Below are 20,173 nucleotides of genomic sequence, written 5' to 3' on the forward strand. Positions count from 1 at the left end.
TAATTGCCTTTTGCTGAGGTTACGTGCACATCACCATGGGAGCAGAGTGGAGTTCTTAGCCAGGCCAGAGAGGAATGAACGAACTAGGAATAGGCCAAAATAAGGCAGGAGAATTATCAGGCCAAGGGACTACGGGTAATGACACATCATATGGAGCTTCCCGGAGAATCACAAGCAGCTCACTGATGGGAGTGCAAGGAAAGGCGTCTGCAAGGATGAGCCTGGAAAGGCAAGACATGCACACAAGCACAGGCAGCTCCTAAGAGATTTAACCAGGGCAGCAACGCAGTCAATATTTACTATTTATATGAATCACCGGCAGCAGGGTGGAGGGTGAAATGGAAAAGAGCAGGGATAGTGGTCTCAGTTATTACAGTAAATTGTTTAGGGTGCCATAAAATTAAGCCAGAAGAGTTCAAAACAGTATGTTGTAACCTGGTAGGTCAAAACCAAGCTCTGGAAAAAAAAAAAAAATGAAACCAAAAGCTCTGAAACATGGGGCAGATGACAGGGTGTACCTTATTAAAAAATTCTAGGGCCGAGAAATACCAAGCTTGTGTCATCTAATACTCTCTAGGTGCAAAAACCTGAAACCACAAGATTTTAATACCTAAAATTAGATACAAAAAAGAGCTGGTTGGCAACATGACTCATCTGAGATTTTTAGAAATTCAAAGAGCAGAAAAAACCTGAGTGTATTTTACCTCTTAAATCTCCCCCTTTGGATAGGAATGAGATGGCACATAGGGATTGGAGTTTAAAAGAACCACAAAGAGAATCAAATCAGAGGAAATCTTATGTTAGCTTGATTTATAGGAGCCGCTCCGGGCAGTTACAGTCTGTTTACAATGAGGAATTATCTGTGAACATACCGTACATGGCAATTGTAAGTCGTCATTGCAAGAGAAAACCACAGCCTACTTGCTGCAGCCAACACAAAAATAACCATAGAATAAGGAGGGAAAAAATGTAGGGATTAAGGTAGGGTTTGCTTTTTTTTCATTAAAAAAAAACGCTTCAGAATTCTTAAAGGAGTATCTTCAACTCACAGAAAAAGACACCAGAATACAAAATTACAATTGTGTGACCCCAGGCCTCCCCCATCTCTCAAAGGGCCGAGATGGGAAGACAGTTGAAGCCAACAAGCAATTCTGTAAAACAGAAAGACTTAGAAACCCTACAAATGATTAAAATCTAAACTTGTTTTTTTTTAAAAAAATTTTAATATATCAAAAGGCCTGCTTTAGTGACATGCTACTCCCACCAGAAAATAACCCCAACACCCCCTTGTCGGGAACATAAAGCTTAAGTTGACCAGCCAACTCATATTGCTAACCCCTGTGTGTAAGCACGTGTGTTTTAAACCAGAGCCATGAGGCTCACATCACTGCTACAGCTAGTAACCTGCTCCCACCTGTTACCACACCAATGCCCGGCCCCTTTGGAAGGGTGGCAGGGCACAATGAAACTCCAAGTGGTAGTGAGCGAATAATGGCCCCAGATAGCCAATTTTCCAAGCAATGCCTCACCCACCCCCACTCAAAAGGAGGTCCTTATTTCTACCCGGACTATTTGCATCACATCTGCCTCCTGGTCATTAGAATGGTTTTCTCCTCCAGAAAAACACACATATCCACACACCCATATATATAATTTTTTTGTTGTTTTTACATTTAAATATAAAAATACTACTCTGCTTTGTGTTATAAATGGAGGACCAAGCAATAGGAACTTTTTCTTCTTAAGGTAGGGCTATCCATCGGTTAATATTCGGAGGTTTGTCTTCAGGCTAGGGCATTTAGCCTCAAGTGAGGGAAGTAAAACAAGCGATCAAGGGCATTTTCCTCCTAATCCCCCTAACCCTTTCCCTTCTCTACTAAATCTCACCTCAAAAGGAAAGTTGGTTATCATCTTTTCTTAAAAAAATGGAACCTCCCTTCCTTTGGGTGTATTCTCAGCTAACTACAGAGTAAGTCAGTCCCCCCTCACCTTCAGCTACCCTCATGGAAAAAGTCCTGCTTTCCCTGTCACAAACACAGATGCTCCATCCAGTGTGTGCCTACTGGACAAGCACACCTGATTCAAATGGAAGCAGTGGGTATTGTTGTCCCTCCCTCCCCTCCCCACTAATGCACTACTTCCTCTGTCTTCCAAAGCTTCTGTGACTATCGAAAGGGGCGTGGGGTGGGTGTGAAGAGATTAAGAACTTGACTCCCTCTACCCTGGCCCAAAAAAGCAAGAGTTATTAACTGGGCATGAGGAATAAAAAAGACCTTGCTATTCTGTCCTTTGAGTTACAGTTAGTAGGACAACTGGGAGAGAGGAGAAGCGGGAGTGGGATGAAGAACTGGGAGGGGTTTGACAGCTGGAGGTCTAGTCCATTTAGTTCTTGTACTGGAAGGGCTCGTCTCCAGTCTCGTTGAGCAGACACGTGCGTATGAGGGCTTCTGTCACCGCGAAGGGGTCGCAGTTGGCAGAGGGACGGCGGTCTTCAAAGTAACCCTTCTTATCCTGGCCGACGGGCCGGGGAATGCGGATGCTGGCACCACGGTTGGCCACGCCAGCAGAGAAATCGTTGATGTTGGAGGTTTCGTGGAACCCAGTTAGGCGCCGGGCATTGTCCAGGCCCCCCTTGGGGTCGTAGGCGCGGATGTGGTACTGATGCCGCTTACTTAGTTTCTCAATGGACTCCTCAATGTACCTACAAAGGAAAAAAAAAGACACGGGGTCTGAGCTTGTCACCAGGAATCCTGTCCTTCACGGGCAGAGGGGCAGGTCTTGACCAAGGATGAAATGACTAGGATGAGCCAACTATCAGACGGCATTTTCCCATTTACCAGGCTCCAAAAGAATGCATGGATGGCAGTGGTTCTACCTTACCACATACAGGGTCTAGATGAGCACTCCCCGTGCTCAGAACAGTCCCTGATATGCAGGAAACAGTCAATATTTGTTGAATGAAAAGACCTTAATTGTTTGAAAGACTTTCTCCCACTCATAAGCATAAGTATATCCAAAAGCCTGTATTGCTACTAACTGAACTTTCCCCCATCACCACCCTTAATTCCATTCTTGGTTCTTTTTTCAAACAGAAGCAAGAAAGAGGATTAGAAATCTGTGAAACAAAGTACTGAGTTAACGCACTTCTAGATGAGCTGGCAGCCCAGCTCACTCCCTCCCAATATATCCAAGATTTAGCAAGTATTCTTGTTGAAGAAACCTTTCTGAAAATAATCCCTTCCCAAGTTTTCTGCAACCCAAGAGTAAGGAAGGCCACAGCAGGAGAAGGCACTCACTTCAGACCGTTGTCTTCTCGCATGGCCTTGGTGCTGAAGTTGGTATGGCAGCCTGCACCGTTCCAGTTCCCAGGAATGGGCTTAGGATCGAAGGTTGCTATCACGCCAAAGTCTTCACATACACGATGCAAGATGAAACGGGCCACCCAGAGGTGATCTCCCATGTCAATTCCTTCACAGGGTCCTACCTGGAATTCCCACTAGAAAGAACGAGAAGGTTGGTCTTTAAGAAGGCCAACTGCCCATCCCATCTCTCTTCCCGTCTCTGCTCCAACCCACTCTTCTGAGGTTTTGGGTTAGTGAGTAGTGCATCAGCAGCCTTTGTTAGCTCAAGTCCCCACCTGCCTGCCCTGCAGTCTTCAGGTGGGGGGAGTGAAGGACTAGAGCCATTTACCTGGGCAGGCATGACCTCGGCATTTGTTCCCGCGATCTTGATGCCGGCGTACAAGCAGGCCCGGTAGTGGGCCTCCACAATGTCTCTGCCATAGGCTTTGTCTGCTCCCACACCACAGTAGTAGGGGCCTGCGGAGGCATTGAGACAGCACGTTGACAGGGAGGAATCTAGAAGACCCCTTTCTACATAAGATGCATGGCTCAGAGACAGAAATCAGAGGCTGTTTACACTTGGTTACCTTGAATCAAAGTCCCTGCTTTCACCTGGTGGTGGGGAGGGGGCAAGGGGTGGGGGCAGAATATAGAGGAGATTCTTCTTTGCTACCTCCTCAGTGAAGCCAGAGGTTCCCCTCAACTTTTACTTTATGTACGTAATATGAGTGTTTGAATCTGGGTAATGTGAAGGCTCTAATCTCTTAACAGGATTATGCCAGTAAGTCTCAGGAGTCATCTGTGGGAGAGCGGCTTCTTTTGTCAATTAAGCACTTGGGAAGGAGCATGTTCACTTCTCATCTAGCAGGGGGACTCACCCTGGGGGCCAGGGAAGCCGTTGGAAGGCCAGCCGAAGGGGTGTCCATCTGTCCCCATCAGGGTATATTCCTGCTCCATTCCAAACCAAGGGTGCTGGTTGCTCACCATGTCCATTATCCGTTTACAGGAGTGCCGTAAATTGGTCTCTGAAAACAAAGTCAACATGCCATTAGGGACACTGATTTTGAAACCAGTGATTTTATACAACTGAGGTATTCATTCTAAACTGAACTGAACTGACCCGGTGTAACCCTGTAACTAGCACAGGAAATGGAGAAAATGGAAGAAGCTGTAACCGTGCATCTGTAGGAAGACTCCACTTAGACTAGTTATAGCTGAACCCAGTGACAACCAAGTCACATGGGAAGGGACCCAGCACAGAGCACATTTTCACCTTATCTGTTGGCCTCCTCTCAAGAACCAAATGCCAGGCACTTAAGCCCTCTATTCACAAAACAGCCCCTTCTGGTTGAGCCTTATTCCCTCCTTCTTGGGCACTTAGAGACAAATCAACAAGATTTTATTGAGAGAACCATTTGTCCATTAGGAGGCTTGCATTCCAGGTGTGAAGATTTTAGAGTTATATAGTATTGGCTAGCGAAAGAAAAGACAGAAAAATGAGATGAGCCCAACTGGTAACAATTTATAAGCCAAAGGGGAACTTTAAAATGGAAAGTAAATATAGACTTACTGACTGCCTTAACCATATGTCATTTTAAGACATTAAAAAAAAAAAAAAACAACTGACTGCATCCACACAACAATCCCACAAAGTACGTATTCTTAAGTCTTCAGATTTACAGACAAGAAAACAGATTCAGGGAGCCTGTACCCTTTACTATAATATAATCCTGCCTCTCAAAACACAAAAAAGCAGAGTCTAGAGTGTTTTACCAAAGGCTCACAGGCAGGCAGAACAAGGGGACTTCATAGAAGGGAGACTTCAACCAAGTTTAAAAAAGGATGGGCAGAGAATCAGGAGGAATGGGTATGCCAGATAGGCTACATGACACAAACAGGAACTTAAAACCAGTTAAAGCAAAGCAAGGCAAATATATATTATCAGTGAACCAAGGCGCTGCTATTCTAGTCAGTGGACAGATACAGAAACAAAACAAACAAGCCTTCTGGAATGAAACAGCATCTAATATTTGATGACAACTGTTCTAAAATGAATTGCATGTATTCATGCATTTAATCCTCTCGACAGCTTTATGGGATGGATTTTTACTATTTTCTTGATTTTTAAATTGGGGAAGTGGAGGAACAGGAGTTGAAAAATTTCCTAATACATAGTACAATCTAGGATCCAAAGCCAAAATGACCACTTAAGAGCTAAGCTTTATCCCACACGCTGGCAGGAGGACCGTGTAATTGGGGATGCCACCAGAAAACAGATTTAGAAGACTCCAAAGCCACGTTATGCAACTAACAGAGGAGACCTTGGGAGGATGGATCACATTACCTCTGTTAACAAGGAAGTTCAAAGTGGAGAGTTGGGTGTCCAAACCAACCCCAACCTCAAACAGTTCTGAGATAGTGTAGCCTCCCCAACCCAGACTTGTGAATAGCCCCTCCCATTCCCTCAGGCAGCCATGGATGGGGGTAGGTTATCCATTCCCGTGCTATACATACCTGCAGGCTTTCGGTTATACTTGAAAACTTCACAGAACACCAGCTTGTTGGGATCCTTGCGGAAAGGGTCTCGGAACATGGCCACAGGCCTGAGATACATGTCACTGTTGGAGCCTTCAGACTGAAAAGTACTAGAGCCATCAAAATTCCACTCGGGCAACTCTGGAGTAAAAAGAGGTTAAGAGGAGATGAAGTTAAAAATGCACAGGAGCTTTTCAGGCAAGGATACAGAGACCTCACTCACCTCTTCATCTCTAAATATCTATTCTCTTTCCCCCCAAATTAGCAATGCATGTATGCCACTCTCAGAATGTAAACCTGATGCATGCACCTAGCTCTGCAGTCCTTCCTTACTAAACTTCCAGTAAGATGACTGCATCACTTCCTTCAAGGACAGTAAGATGACTGCATCACTTCCTTCAAGGAAATTACAGTCAAAAGAATGTCTCTTCCCTAAATAAGCCTACAGCACACCAAGGAGACACACTGAAATCTGATGTCACTAGTGAAGTCAGTCATTTAAAATACTGAGACAGGGGAAGACAAAATTTTCTGATCGTCCCACTAGTTCACCAGCCATTGTTCCCCCACTGGTCTTTATGGACTGTCTCAGCTCAACTCTCGTCCTTATTAACTTACTCAAGGATTGCTTCCGTATCCACCCTACCACAGGAAAGACCATCTGTTCAGATGCACTTTTCCCACTGTTTTAAAGGCCGTTTTTTGGGTCCCTTCAGCCAACAATGAGCTTTCTGAAGACAGACCCAGAACTCTGCCTTCCCAGTGCCTAGTCCAGCAGCTGCCATGTAGCAGGCACATAATGTATACTTTATGTTATGGTAGTTCATTCACTCATTCACTCCCATGTGAACATTATCAGAAGAATACGCTATCCTAATATAGGCGGGAGGTGATATTTTCTTTTGTTCTCTCTGGATTTTGTCTAGAAGGGGCAGGGCTATGGCTTCCTTTAGGAGAAAAACTGAAGGTTACAACTCTAATAAAGCAGCACCTAGTGAGGTGGAATAAGCAAATCAGATGATTTAAGAATTTCCAAAAGCGGTACTAACTGAAAACAAATGAATGATTAGTCCTATTCACAAACCACTTTAGGGTATATGCTTTGTACAACATGAATACGAAACGAAGCATTCAACAGTTTGTAAACTAGATGGCGTATTCAGGTTAAAGCAATGGTCGTCCAACTGGGCTCCTTGGGGTGCCACCTAAGGGACAGCCAAGTTGGCAAAGCTCAGGCTCAAACCTGAGCCTTTATTTTTCTTCAATATATTGGGCTACATGCGAGATTCCACTTAAATAAAGGGTTCGAGTATTGCTATGTTTTGAGGCAGTGTAGGAGGTTAATAAATGTTGATTGAATGAGGCCTGAAAAGGCCCATCTTAGAAAATCTTTACAAACACAAAAATAAAGAGGTCCCATTGAGTAGTTTGGTCTAAAGCCTACCCCCCGTACTGCGCCCACCCAGCCCAGCCCAGTTCTCACCTTCTATGCACTTAGGCTCACTGTCCAGGGTGCGCGTCTTACAGCGCAGTCCTTCCCCAGTGCCATCGATCCAGATATACATGGCTTGGACCTTCTCGCCCTGAGGCAGCCCCAGGTAGAACTGCTTGATGCCTTTGTTCAAGTGGGAACTTGCTGAGGTGGCCATGGTGGAAGGTGTTCTGGAGAGAAAAAGAAGAACATCTGGAAACCAATCTTTGGACTCCAAACTGAACCCCCTGCAGGGATGGCTCAAGAGGGAAATTTAAATCCAAGGCAGATGCTCCCTTTGAGAAGAGTGGGGTGGGGGCAGCCCCTTCCACTGGAAATCCTACACCCAAAGGTGTATTTATTCACTCTGGTTTCAAGAGGATCAACGTTTTTATATTAGTCAAAAATCTCCTGATAGTATTAGGCTGTAAAAATCCGATCAACTTTGCAAGAGAAAAGCCCTTGGCAATAAGCCTTGAGGCCTCTCAGCATCCTTGGGGCTTGAGAGATTAAGCTCTACTCCCCTCAGCACAGGTAGGGGAATTGTTTTAAAACATTTTATGCTAAGATACTACAGAAGTTCTACTCGAGAAAATTTAGAAAACAGATACAATCAACACAAATAATATCTAGCCACAGAAAAGCTTGGCTGCTATCATGTCCAGTGAGTGTTCCTTCACCTAAGTTGCAGTTTTTATAACAACCCCTTTTTGGCGATTCCCCATCCCCCTCAACAACATGCATTTAGATTTGAGGGTTAAACAAGGGCCTTCACTAGAAAGATTTAAAAGGCTGGAGGCTTCTTAAAAGCAAGACTGCAGTTACCAATATCACCAAGATAGAAGAGCTGATCCAAGGCATATTCTAAGGGGAACACTGCCATAATTTCCACTGGTCTAATGCAAAGTCTAACTTAATTCAGAAAGTGAGAATCACAATATTCTCAGATTTCACTGGCCAACTTTAAATAATAAGGGAATTCTCGCTTCTTAAACCAACATGATCTGGGATTTGGAAAGGTCTGATGCATGCTAAAAACTGCAAGCCGCCACCACCAGACCTCGGAAAGAAGAGAACCCAAAGCCACAGAACCGGCCTGGATGGTTAGAGGAAATGTTCTCCACACTCCACCCCACCCCTGCTCCAAACCCCAGGGTGGCTGCAAAGGAACACATTGTTCTCCTCCAATGACTTGAGCAACTTTCTAAAGTACAGTGGCAAAGTTTCTGCGGGCAACCATCCATGTTTGCCCAGCTGAAAACATAACTGCTTCTCCTTCCAACAGCCTCACCCTTCCCTGTGCGTTAGAGGAGAACCTCCTCCGGCAAGTCTTATAGGAGGAAAACCAATACTTCTGCCTATTGCAGGAGATTTGGTAGGTCAAATGCCACCCTCCACGCCCCCAACCAACCCCCCCCCCCCCCCGCCCCCGAAAGACCAGAATCTCTGATCCCTTCAGCTCCAACTACAAGTGAGAACTCAGTCTTTTAGCTTTCCTCCTAACTTGATACACCTCCAACATCAAGCCATGCTTCTCTCCAGTCCGGGTGAAGTGTCTTGTTCTCTCTCCCATGAGCCGGGTAGGTTGCCAGCAGCCTGCTGTACAATAGCAACTGGTGCTGCCGCAGAGCTTAAATTTTAAATCTTTGAGCTCTTTCTGCAGCTGCCACCAGCTGGGGAGTCCTCCTCCCTGCCCCTCACTCACCCCGGCCATAGGAGGTTAACCATATCGATGGGGTGGCCCTCGTTATGAGTCCTCTTTTTTGACTTGGGTTCACGCCTCTCTTCGTTCTCGGACTCTCGCTGGTCCAAGCACCGGAGCTTTCTGGGCGTTGGGGACGGGGATGGACAGGGGGATGGGGTTGGACACGGGGAAGGGGACGGGGCAGGGCACGGAGAATGCTCTGACCGGGTGGTGCTGGGATACGCGGGCTGGTGGGTCAGGGTCTTAATCTTGACTCGCGATTTCTCTCCCGGGTTCACCGAATAGGCGACGAAACCGAAGCAGTTGCTGGGGGACCCCGAGGACCGCGATTCTGTGTCTTCCGCATCATACTTCTTCTCGGCTTTGCGGCTGGGGGGGCGTCCCCGCTTCCCGCCCCCGGCGAAGCTGGAATCCACTTTGAGTGCAGTCCTTTCCCCCCGAAGTGTTCCAAACGTCGGGCCCCCGCCCCTCCGGCCCCGGTCCTGGTCTCAGGGACTCACCGAGGGGGCCATTCCCCTCCGGGGGCAGAGGCTGGGGACGGAGGGGAGGGGGTGCGGGGCACGTCGGCGGGAGGGGCGGCGTGCGGCTGCCACCTCCGCGGGGACTCGCCTCTAGCCGCGGCCCCGGGCTCCTCATTGTTCGGTCACAAGTGGAAGGTCCAGAACTCCCCCCGGGACTCGGTGGTAGGAGCCGGTCGCGCAAACACTACACTCCTGGTTAAACGAGCTTCGTCGCTCGGGCGTCAAAAAGATAATACCACGAGGACCCCACCCCCCCAACAGCTGCCACCGCCGAGAAGAGAGGGTGGACCCCGCGCCTGCCCAGCGCCCCCGCGTGCGTTCCTGCAGCGGGAACACGGCGGCTCCACCGACAGCCCAAACCCCACCACCGCGCCCAGGGCCGGCGGCTCAACGGTCCCGCCCGCTGAAAGGTCTCCTGGGCGTCCCTCTGGGCCGCGAGCAGCGGAAGGAAGATCAGAACAACCTCCTCCCCTTCTCAAAACACCTCGAGAAAGGCGCGCCCCCAAAACGCCAACCCAGACCCTCCGGGAATCGCCGACGGCGGAGCCACGCGGGAGGCCCGGGCGTCTTTGACCTCCTGAGCCCAGGAGGTCACAGCGCACAAGTGAGGACAGGAGGTGAGAAGGAGCCAAACCCGCACGAAGGGCCCCTAGTGCCACCGAGGGGCAGGCGGCGGGGCCCGCGCGCGTCCCTTCTGTGCTGTCCGGGAACCTTACCTGTGCAGCAGGCAGGGCAGAGGGAGGGAAGGCCGCGAGAGCGAAGTGAGAGGAGGCCGGGTGTGCAGGTCACACGCTGAACCCTTCTCTCATTCTCGGCTCTTCCGGGTCCCCTCGGGCCCGGCACCCTTTATCTGCGGCCGGGAGCCGCCCCCGGCGCCCTGATTGGCTTCGAGCGGCCGGGAGCGCGGACAGATCAGCTGATGTGCGCCCGAGCCCGGTGGCCATTGGGCGACGAGGCGTGCAGGCGCCGCGGGGGTGGGGGGAGCGAGCCCGGGAAAGAAAGAAAGAGAAAGGGGCGTGGGGGAGGGGGCGGAGGGAAGGAAAAGAAGGGCTGGCTGCTGGCGTGCAGAGGGCGCGAGTTCCTGCCGAGAAAGGACCCCGCCTGTAGTCGGCTCGAGCAAAACAACCGCGGCATGACCCGGGGCGGCCCTTGCAGCCCCCTCCCCCCGAGGCAGAAGGTTCCCAGAAAACCGCCAGCCCCTGCTGCCTTCCGATTGCATTGCAAGGAGAGTCCTCCTTTACGATGTCATACCGCGGGCCCCAGAGTTGCGGTTGGAAATTCTGAGCCACTGAACAATAATTTTGGCCTTTATTGTTAGAGAGCCTTCCCGCCCCTACTTCGGGGCGCGCTCGCGTTACGCTAGAGAGGGAGCGCGGGGTGCGGGTGCCGGGAAGCCCTGGGCTTTCCTGGGCGACGGCGGGTGCAGCAGGGGCCTGGAAGAGGGCAGCAAAGAGAGGGGGCTCCTGAAGGTGAGCCGGGGTTCATAACCCTAGGACAGCCCCCCTCCCCGGTTGTCTCAGGAAATTTTGGAAAGAGAACACAATTGTTACTGCACAGTTTTAATCATCGTTCCATGGAGTGGATTTTGGCGGGCGGTGGAAACAAAGTCAGGAGACCTGTCTGATACCGTCTTTGTCAGGCAAGTCACCCAGCCACTCTGGGCCCAAGTTTGCTTATCTGCAAAATAAAACTGTTCAGAGGATGACCTTTTAGAACCACCCACCAGATTTGAAATTCTATGTGCAAGCTGATCCCAAGTGCACTGAGAGGAAACGGAGATCTTCCAATTACCCCTTCGAAGCTCAGAGTTTGTAAAAAAAAAAAAAAAAATAGCATTCTAGCATTCCTTAAACAATTTTTCTTTTCTTTTGCCTTTCAGGTGACTTATTGTTCCTTCTTTTTAATCCGTAAATTGGAATACGTACCCCCTCTCTCCTCAGCCTCTCTGTGATGGTTGAGAGAATGTATGTGTAAACTCAATGGTGAAAATGCTTGCCAAAGATGCACGATCATGGCAAACTACAAAAAATAATATTTTATGTTTGCATTCTACCAGTTACTATTACTCAGTTAATCTATTTTTATTGCCCCCAATTCACCTGGAGGTGTGAATTTATTGCTTTTCCAGAAGTGCTAACATTTGAGACAGATTTTTCTCAGGCTTTGAGTCTTGGTCTTTGAGACCGAGAATTTATGCTTTCAGTGGTTTTGGGACACGAAAGGAAGAAGTTTGTTCTTCTGGTTGTTTTTTGTACCACAAACATGGAAAAGAAACGTTGCTGGTGACCATAAACATAACCTGGGTTCTTTGGTCAACATCCCTTTCCTTTAAGAGTGCATCTGAGTACTGTAGTGCTTTTAAATGACAAATGTAGCATTCACGTCCAGCGGGGGCGTTTGGTGTGTTTCAGACTGGTGACATCCTGGATTGGGTATAGAACCTTACAAATGTAAGGGATTCCATGTTAAATTTCAGTATTGCACATTGTAGCATTATAGTGCCATTGTTAAAGACAGGGTTTAGGGTCAGACAAACGTAGGTTCAAATCAGGGCTTTATCTCTTTAACAGCTTTGTATCAGCCGAGTTACTTAACCTCCTTAAATCTCAGTTACCTTGCCTATAAAATAGAATAACAAAAATTTAATAGGGATAGTGTGAGGATTAATTGTGATAACAGATGCAAAAGTGTTTAGGATAGTACTTGGAAAACAGTAAATGTTTAGTCCACCCTAGTTACAGCAGTGACAGGCCCGGGATGATCTGATGAGACTGGATTATTTCTTTGCCTGTAGCGACCATTCAATTGATACCCAACCAAAACAACTTTCTGACTCAGTGTAATGCTTTACCTGGGAACAGAGTAAGCTGTCTTAATTCCATTTCTTTCTGTAAAGCCTTGAATTTAAATGGCCGGGGGTGGGGGTGGGGATGGGTGTGGAGTAAGAAGAGGTGATGTTCTTATTTTAAAAGATGTTAATTTCCAAATGCCAAAACTACCAGAGATATAAACCAGTGCTTTCTACTGCATCCATCACCACAGCCCCTCCCTCCATTAGGAGATGGCAGTGATAGAAAATGGACTACTAGAAGCAAATACAGCTTCTGGTTTATTTTGCTGGGCAAGTGCCTGCTTCCCTTGTTAGGTGTCATAACCTCCTTGAGCAGTTTATTCATCTTCATATCCCTTGCCGGTATCCAAAGTGAGTGTTCAATAAATGATGTTTGTTGACCTCACACAATGACAGCGGCACCATCAAGAGAACATGTGCTTTGAGCTGCTTTTCCTGGAATGGAAGTGGATTTGCTTTGATCCATTCATGTGACCAGGGGCATGCTTTGTGAGGCTTAGGAACATAATATGTGGCCACTCACTCTTTCAGGAGTGAACAAGAGGCCTTGTCCTCCTTGGTCAACCCCACACTTACTTAAACCAGCCGAACTAGGGCCCAGAGGAGTCCCAGAGAAGCTGAAGCGTAGACGAGAGAAGAAAAAGCAGAAGAAAGTCCTTTAACTAATTGCCCCCAGAAACCCAGACTGTACATTCAGAGAAGTTGCAAGTGGAGCAGGCTGTTTCATTTGGTTTGATTTCGCTGTGTCTGCTGCCCTTTGTTCCCAGTCTCCTTGTTCCCTAAATTGCTACCACCCCCATTTCTCGCTGCCCCCATAAACAGCGCATCAGCATGCTTGCACCCTTAAACTTTTCTCTCTTGGTACACAGCATGAAAGCTGACAAGGGGTTCTATTGCCTGGGCTCAGAAGTCATGGCTCTCTCTCAGAGTAGCTTTGGTCCAGGGGTGGGTGGAGTGGGAGAGCAGCAGTGAGAGTAGACTTTGTTCCGAATCTGTAGAAATGACTAGGGATTAAAATGATTTCTTGGTGTTCCTCTGCTGCCTGAAATAAAGGCCTTTTTTTGGAAGGGCATTGCCTGTGATTTCTCCTCTCAATCTCTCTTATTCACAGGACCTATTCTCACTGTACAGGTCTGAAGCCCTGGGGCTAGTGATCTGAAGGCACCTTCCCAAGGCCTTGCTCTCATTTCTTCATTAGAGACAAGATTTGGGATGAAACTCAAATAGTTTATAGCGGGTCTCCCTGTATTTGAACGATTACAACACCTGTCTAGTGAGACTGTACAGGAGGGCTAAAGAGACAATGGCTGAGACTCAGGGTTGAGGAACTCTGTGGAGACCCAACCCAGAATTGTGAACTTTTCTGTTTTGCTTTTTAGTAATCCCATCACCAGTTCTTTCTCAAAGGAAGAGTCACAGCATAATCTTTAGGCAAAGTAAAACAAAAATAAAACAAAAGATGGGAAAAGAAAAAAAAAAGCAAAACAAATATATCTAGAAGTTGATGTCATTATTCCTAAACCATATTTTGGGGAGAAGCTGCAGGTGGCCTAAGCTTCCAGATTTCACTACCGTGAACATAAGACAAAAAAAGACCAGGTATAAGCAATTGAGGTTATACCTCAATTCAATATCCAACACTGGGCACAGAGGAATTTCTCTGTATATCCTGTCTTGATTGTTTGATGCTCTTAAGTTTCGAAAAGGAAATTAAGAGTTTAAGTCTCAGCCATATCTGTTTCGCCCTAATGAAGGGTTTCATTGAGCACCCATTGACATATTTCGACTATAAGGAAAACTCCTTTTCCCAAACTATACATTACGGCTGAAGGTTTGAGTCTGTTGAGCCCTCCCCCAAATCTCTCTATTAGGAAACTAGTTGGAGAGATGGAAAGAATCAAGTTCACCTCTGCAAACAACATGGGGAAAAGTCCTACTGAGAAAATTAAAGTCACACAATTCTAGAATTAGGTCTTAACATCATCCTATCTTAAAAAGGAGGAAACAGGCCTGGAAAACATATAAATTGCTTAAGTCACAATAGTGCCATTATTTCACAGCTTAATGTGCTTCTAACATCTAAACCCTTTCCAAGCCCTTTTCTACTCTTTTTCTTTCAGTCTTTTGGTCAGTGGGTGATGTGTTTGTGGGTCACCACCCCAAACATATTGAAATTCCTATTATCCCTACTGAGGAAAGCACAGGGTGCAAGGACCAACTTAGTTTACCTCTGAATCCTACATTGCAGCAAACCTAGTGCCTTACATGTAGTAGTCATTCCATATATATTTTCATTGTGAATAACTCTGGATTACTGGCAAAAATACTGTATAGCAAGTTCTCTTTGAAGGAATATTGGAGATCATTTTGTGTATCTAATAATCTATCCCTAGTTTCATGGTTTTTTGAATCTGAGAATTTCAGAGATATATTTTATTCTTTGTTCTCAATGGATATACAGATATATCTTTGTTTTCTAGATTGATTGGAATGTTACTGAGCTTGTTTAAAAGTTAGGAAATTTAGCACAGTGACCAAAAAATTACTTGGATAGGAGTGAATCCCTTAGTTGGCATTCTCAGCTGGATCCATGGCTTGTCCTCTCTTCTCCCCTCCCCCCTTTAGTTGATTTGAATCCCTGTTTCTTTCGCATTCACATGCCAAATTTTAATGGGGACAAAACAGTTCCCGGGTATGTTTTCTGGATGCTTAGGCAATACTTAATTTGGTTCTGTTTTTTTTCCTACCATCCTCCTTTTCCCTTCCCCCACTTGTTTTAAACCCCTGGTTCCCAGACTTGTTTACTGGAGTTGGACAGCTAGAGGCTTGGCTAGGGTATATGAACGTAGCGCCCTCTGGTGGAATCTTTTGAGAATTACAAACTCCTCCCTCAAAGCTTGAGTGTTTAGGATATATATATATTTGAATTGGCTTTCAAGGGAAGGGCGTCTCTGTCATATCTCAATCCGTTATATCTCAAATATGGTATGTTAGGTGTATAGGGAGATCCTCCAGGTCCAAACTATCTTCACTTTTTCTTTCCAAGTTAATGAAATTCCCCTATTCTTCATACATTGGTTGAAAATGCATAGTGGTTAGTGAAGTTTCTAGATAACATGCAAGTTTATTTCATAGACTGGATATTTAAGAGATATTGTTACATTGGGAGTATCAACTGATTACAAGAGATTTGTTTGTCATTATAAAACAAGGCCCTGAATGACTGGAAATGGGCAGCTGTGATCATGTTTTCTCATCATCTACCATAAATGGTAAGAAAAGGAGGACTCCTGAAGAAAGGTAATTGAAAAGAGTCTAAGGAAATAAAAGTAAAAGGAAAATAGGAAGGATTAGAAAACTTAGTCACAGGCAAGTTTTGTCCTTGATTCTCTGCCAGGCCTTCTGGCTGAACTTTTCTCTGTTTTTAGCTGTTTGATTTCGGATCATTTAGCTATTTCATTTAGTATCACCCCCATCCCCGGGCCCATTAGTCACTGACCCAGCAGACACAGCCAGTGGCTTGACTCAGACATTCCTGCACTTAGATTCCTGCCTCACCTTCCACTATCTGAGAGTCTTTGGACAGGTGAACCTGCTGGAGTCTCAGTATTCTGGAGGTTCCTTATAGAGTGCTTGTGAGGACTGAAAAATAAATAACAGAAGCAATTCAGGAGCAGGTTAGTGGATTTTATTGTACCCAAAAATGAGGAGGAGATGACTCGGACTTTGGGACCTGGTGTCTCCCAAGAGTGTTCATGGGACCTATCTAGGGGGGACTGTCGGACTCCATATTTTGAAGGAATGAGGGTAGAGGGAGAATCTTAGTAAGCCTGTATTAAACATTGGCTGTGTTACACAGCTGGAACATACACAGGACATTATGTAACGTGGCTATGGCAAAGTCCTTACATTTAAAGGGCCTACGCATTAGTTATTGAGGAATAGGACAAACCATAGCATATCAGCTATGACAATAACAAGGCAGATTTAGTAGGAGTGCCTAAGATATCCGGAACAGAGGAGTTTTTCAGTGGATGAGGGAGGGGACAGGTTTTCGGCTGGGTACCAGATAATTGGTAAACAATGTGATTACTGGGTGATTTTCTGTGAGATACAAGAGAGTGAAATTTACAAATTACCAAGGGGTAGGAGTTAATAAATTACGTGTGAGAGAGTAATAAAGTAGGAAGCTGGAAAATACCAGTTATTTGGATTCTCTGACAATTTGAATTAATGATATTTGAAATGTTATATTAAAGTAAAACTCTTGCTTGGTGTGTAAAATTCAAGATGAAGCTAAGCCTTATAAATTGGGGCAACAAAAAAGGCAAAAAGAACATAATCTCAGCCTAGAAGATTGTGTAAATTAATTATAAATTCTGTTTATGCTACTGCCACATATTGATTCCACTTTAGTGAGAAGACCACTGACTTTTCTTTATCAGAATGAGACTTGAATAATTCCAATTTTTAATTGCCAAGAATCTTTTTCCTTCAAGTAAAAGACAAACACTAGAGCCTGGCGAAGCAGTTGATGACAGAAAGGTTGCCCTCCCTTCCCACGCCTCTCTTCTGTTGCACTGTGGTTTTTCTTGGAAACTTCCTTACAGTCCTCATCCGCCTTCCCTCCCCCCCAAAAGGAATCACATCAGAGCCCCTTTCTCAGATCCCTTTCCCCCCATCCCCTCAGTGACTAGAGGCTCAGGGACAGGGGATGCAACAGCACATGGGGACAACTGTCTTTCCTTCAGGGCCATTACCTTCTCTGGGGAGCAAAGAGAGTACAACACACATGGCTGAGAGAACCCACAAGGGAAGGAGGGGTGGACTCTAAGTCAGGTGCTTGGCCCTGCCTCAAGGCGAGCTCTTTGAAAGGAAGAGAGAGGCTGGTCATCTTTCTCAGGTGGCTCCACTTCCTGCAGCAACTTGTAGAGGGGTTCTGGTGTGCTCACGGGATATGGAGCTTCTTTGAACCTTATCAGCGTCAAGCTGGGTCTGTAACAACGAAACCAGAAGAAAGAGAGACCGTAGATTCCCAACAGACATGAGGCATTGAACATCACATGCCAGCAGAAGAAGGTGGTGACAAACATGACATCATTGATGTCGTCGTCCTGCCATGGGTAGCTGGAGATTGGTCTGTATAGAATAAAGCCTGCCTGCATCAGCCAGGAGCCCATTGTCAGAAACAGAAAGGTCTCGATCAGCCAGAGGCGAAACATGTCGGGAGCCCACAGCTCTGCGGTCAGCACCAGCATAAGCAGGAACACCACCAAGATGAGCAGAGCGTGGACATGCAGCTCCACCCCTGCTGTCCCCTGGACATGTGACACCAACAGCAGCAGGAGCACATAGAAGGTCAGGATGCGGACCCCTAGCTCCAGGACCACGCACCTCTGAGGCAGCAAGTTCTTGCTCATGATGTCCACACAGCCGTTGAGGGTGAGGAGAATGAACATGGTGAGGTGCTGCCACTCTTTGGGATACATAAACCTTGGTGGAAGGTCCCTGTCCATCAGGGTCAACCCTCCTTTGACGCAGTGGATCTCATAAGCTATCAAGAGGGAGCCAGTCACCAACTTCACCAAACCTCCATAGGATATTTTCTGCAGCCAGGCCCATCTCCCCTTATTCCTGGGAGGGCATGGAGGATGTAGGAGAGACTCATTGAATATCATAGCTCTGGAGATCACCATTGCCTGATACAGTCCATATAAGACAAGAAAGAGCCCTGGGTACACATGGCCAATAAAGTTTCCCATTGAGCCCCAAATCTGCCCAGCGAAGGAGAGGCAAGCCAAGTTCAGGCACCACCACACCTTCTGGGGCCCCTACAAGGTCTGGACTTGGAAAGAACTGCCTTCCGTCTACTTTTATCATCTTACCCCGCCCACTGCTTCCTCACTGAAAGGACATGGTTCTTGAGATAAGCCTACACTTTTGGTGGTATGTGGCTTCATTGTTCCATTCTGTTTTGGTACATTGCGAATTAATTGGCTTTTGCCAGAGAAGGAAGCAGGCCAATATATGCTCTCAGGGGCTCCATTCCATGGCCCCTGAGGCTGCCTATAGGCACACTTATTCCCCTCTTCCATGGTTTCCTTTCTCTTGTCCTTCCCGCTGCTCAGAGGAGAAGGGGAGAGGTGTACTGGGTAGGGGTGGAGATTGCCATGATATCTAGAGAAAGCCAGGGATACTCACAAACCCTTCATTATCCTTCAATACCTCTGACATCTAACCGGTCCAAGATCAAGTCAAACATTTGCTTTCCGGACACCATGTTTATAAACATGTTGATGTATGCCCGTATGATCCTTAGTTAACACCTATCTGGCTTTTCTGTTCTGTGACAGACCACTTTGAAGACTGCCAACAAAGATCCCCTCACCTTCACCCCCTCACTCCTCACCCCTTCAAAATCTCCACTGCTCTGTAGATGGATCTGGGAAACCATTTTTGGAGACTGATTTTAGGGCCCGTGGTGGTTTTATAGTTTGTCAACCTAACTAAGCTTGAATCATATTTCCCAGAATTCCCTATTATATTCTTTCAAGTTAGAGTTGGCCACTAGAGAAGTCTGCATAAGAATCAGAAGATGGAAATGAAACAGTGGCATGAGAGTACACACTAATGCTTATGTGCTGCTCCAGGTCCCACTGCAGTCCATGCCTGTTATTGCTGATCTGTGAGCTCACCTCCTTGGCGAGGGCAGCAGCCAGGCCTGTAGCCCCCCAGCTTCTCTAGTGGGAGGGACACCAAGGAAGCAAGGTTCCCTGCCTCCCACTAGGTCCCCTGCCCTGAGAGACAGGCACGGGCTCCAGGCTATCCTCATAGGTTCCACTTTGTCCTTACCCTTCCCCACTTTATGAAAAGCGTTTCTTCCTGACCACTTCCGCATTGACCTGAAATGACCTCAGGTGCACCCGTGACGGTCGGTAGAGGCAACAAACAGCCTTCACATCAGCTCCCACAAATGTGGAAGGTCTAATCTCTATAAGAAGTCCTTATTCCTTTTCACTCATTCCATGCACTTTGCTTCCATGTTCCATCTCTAACTATACAATGGATTAAAGCATAGTCCTGGTTAAAATGCAGATGCCAGTGAAAGAAGTAACTCCAGTGAGCTGGAGACCATTTATTTTTAACGTGAAATAGCTCATCAGCTTCAATGATCAATTATTATTTGACTAGTGTCTAATGCACCTAGAAAGACAGACTCCTAGGGATTGGGTGACAGACAGCTGAGTAAAAGGCAGAGGTGAGGATGCACGGGCTGTTCAGTGGTATAATGCTTGCCTTTCATGCGGGGAACCCGGGTTTGATTCCCAGATCATGCACCCCCCCCCAAAAAAAAAAATGGCAGAGGGGATGGTGGAGAAGTTATCCCTGGGCACATAGTTGGTTCTGGATTCACTGTAGAAAGTACAGAGAATAGGAGTTTTTCTGGATGTGGGAGTAGTGCTGAAAGGAGAGGAAATTCATCATTGAACATGAGCTGGGTTGACTTCAGTTTTCTGATATAATCACCTTACCCTGCAAGTAATCCCGTGGAAGCAAAGAGGCAGGACCTGTGAGCCAGTAGCTGGTACGGTGGGCAGGAGAGCAGTTTACACTGAGGTCACAGCACTGCCTCTGAGCCCCTCACCCTCATCCAGATTTCCATTCTTTCCTAAGCCCACTTACTGCCCCGCAAATTAAATCGCTGATTGCACTTGAAGATGGCAGTAATTCAGATTGCTTCTTGCTACT

At 46.6% G+C, this 20,173-nt stretch overlaps 2 protein-coding genes and 1 long non-coding RNA gene across 7 annotated transcripts in view; 1 reads left to right on the forward strand and 2 right to left on the reverse strand.

The window, feature by feature from the left end:
• Positions 1 to 783: 783 nt before the first annotated feature.
• Positions 784 to 10,423, reverse strand: GLUL (glutamate-ammonia ligase). Of its 3 annotated transcripts, none has more exons than XM_077157182.1 (7): positions 10,290 to 10,423; positions 7,360 to 7,538; positions 5,856 to 6,017; positions 4,220 to 4,366; positions 3,691 to 3,818; positions 3,297 to 3,496; positions 784 to 2,701 (listed from the first exon to the last, which is right to left on the reverse strand). In XM_077157182.1, exons 2-7 carry the CDS (start codon positions 7,523 to 7,525, stop codon positions 2,383 to 2,385), a joined length of 1,122 nt encoding a protein of 373 aa, XP_077013297.1. In that variant the 5' UTR covers positions 7,526 to 7,538; positions 10,290 to 10,423; the 3' UTR covers positions 784 to 2,382. The 3 variants fall into 3 exon arrangements, with proteins under 3 accessions (XP_077013297.1, XP_077013298.1, XP_077013296.1); XM_077157183.1 differs by lacking the exon at positions 10,290 to 10,423 and adding an exon at positions 9,257 to 9,538; XM_077157181.1 differs by lacking the exon at positions 10,290 to 10,423 and adding an exon at positions 9,053 to 9,248.
• The window catches only part of LOC143680725 (uncharacterized), a 47,632-nt gene continuing 37,081 nt past the window's right edge, over positions 9,623 to 20,173 (forward strand). Inside the window, exon 1 of one of the 3 annotated variants that reach the window (XR_013174150.1) lies at positions 9,623 to 10,190. This is a non-coding gene — a long non-coding RNA (uncharacterized LOC143680725). The remainder of the gene's footprint in view (positions 10,191 to 20,173) is intronic. The other 2 variants (XR_013174151.1, XR_013174149.1) reach the window with 2 other exon arrangements.
• Positions 17,279 to 18,186, reverse strand: LOC143680724 (transmembrane epididymal protein 1-like). The gene is given in 2 exon segments (XM_077157184.1): positions 17,279 to 17,308; positions 17,311 to 18,186. Coding segments are annotated over 2 exon segments (906 nt in total).

This window comes from Tamandua tetradactyla, chromosome 4 (assembly GCF_023851605.1).
Source record: "Tamandua tetradactyla isolate mTamTet1 chromosome 4, mTamTet1.pri, whole genome shotgun sequence".
NCBI lineage: Eukaryota > Metazoa > Chordata > Mammalia > Pilosa > Myrmecophagidae > Tamandua > Tamandua tetradactyla.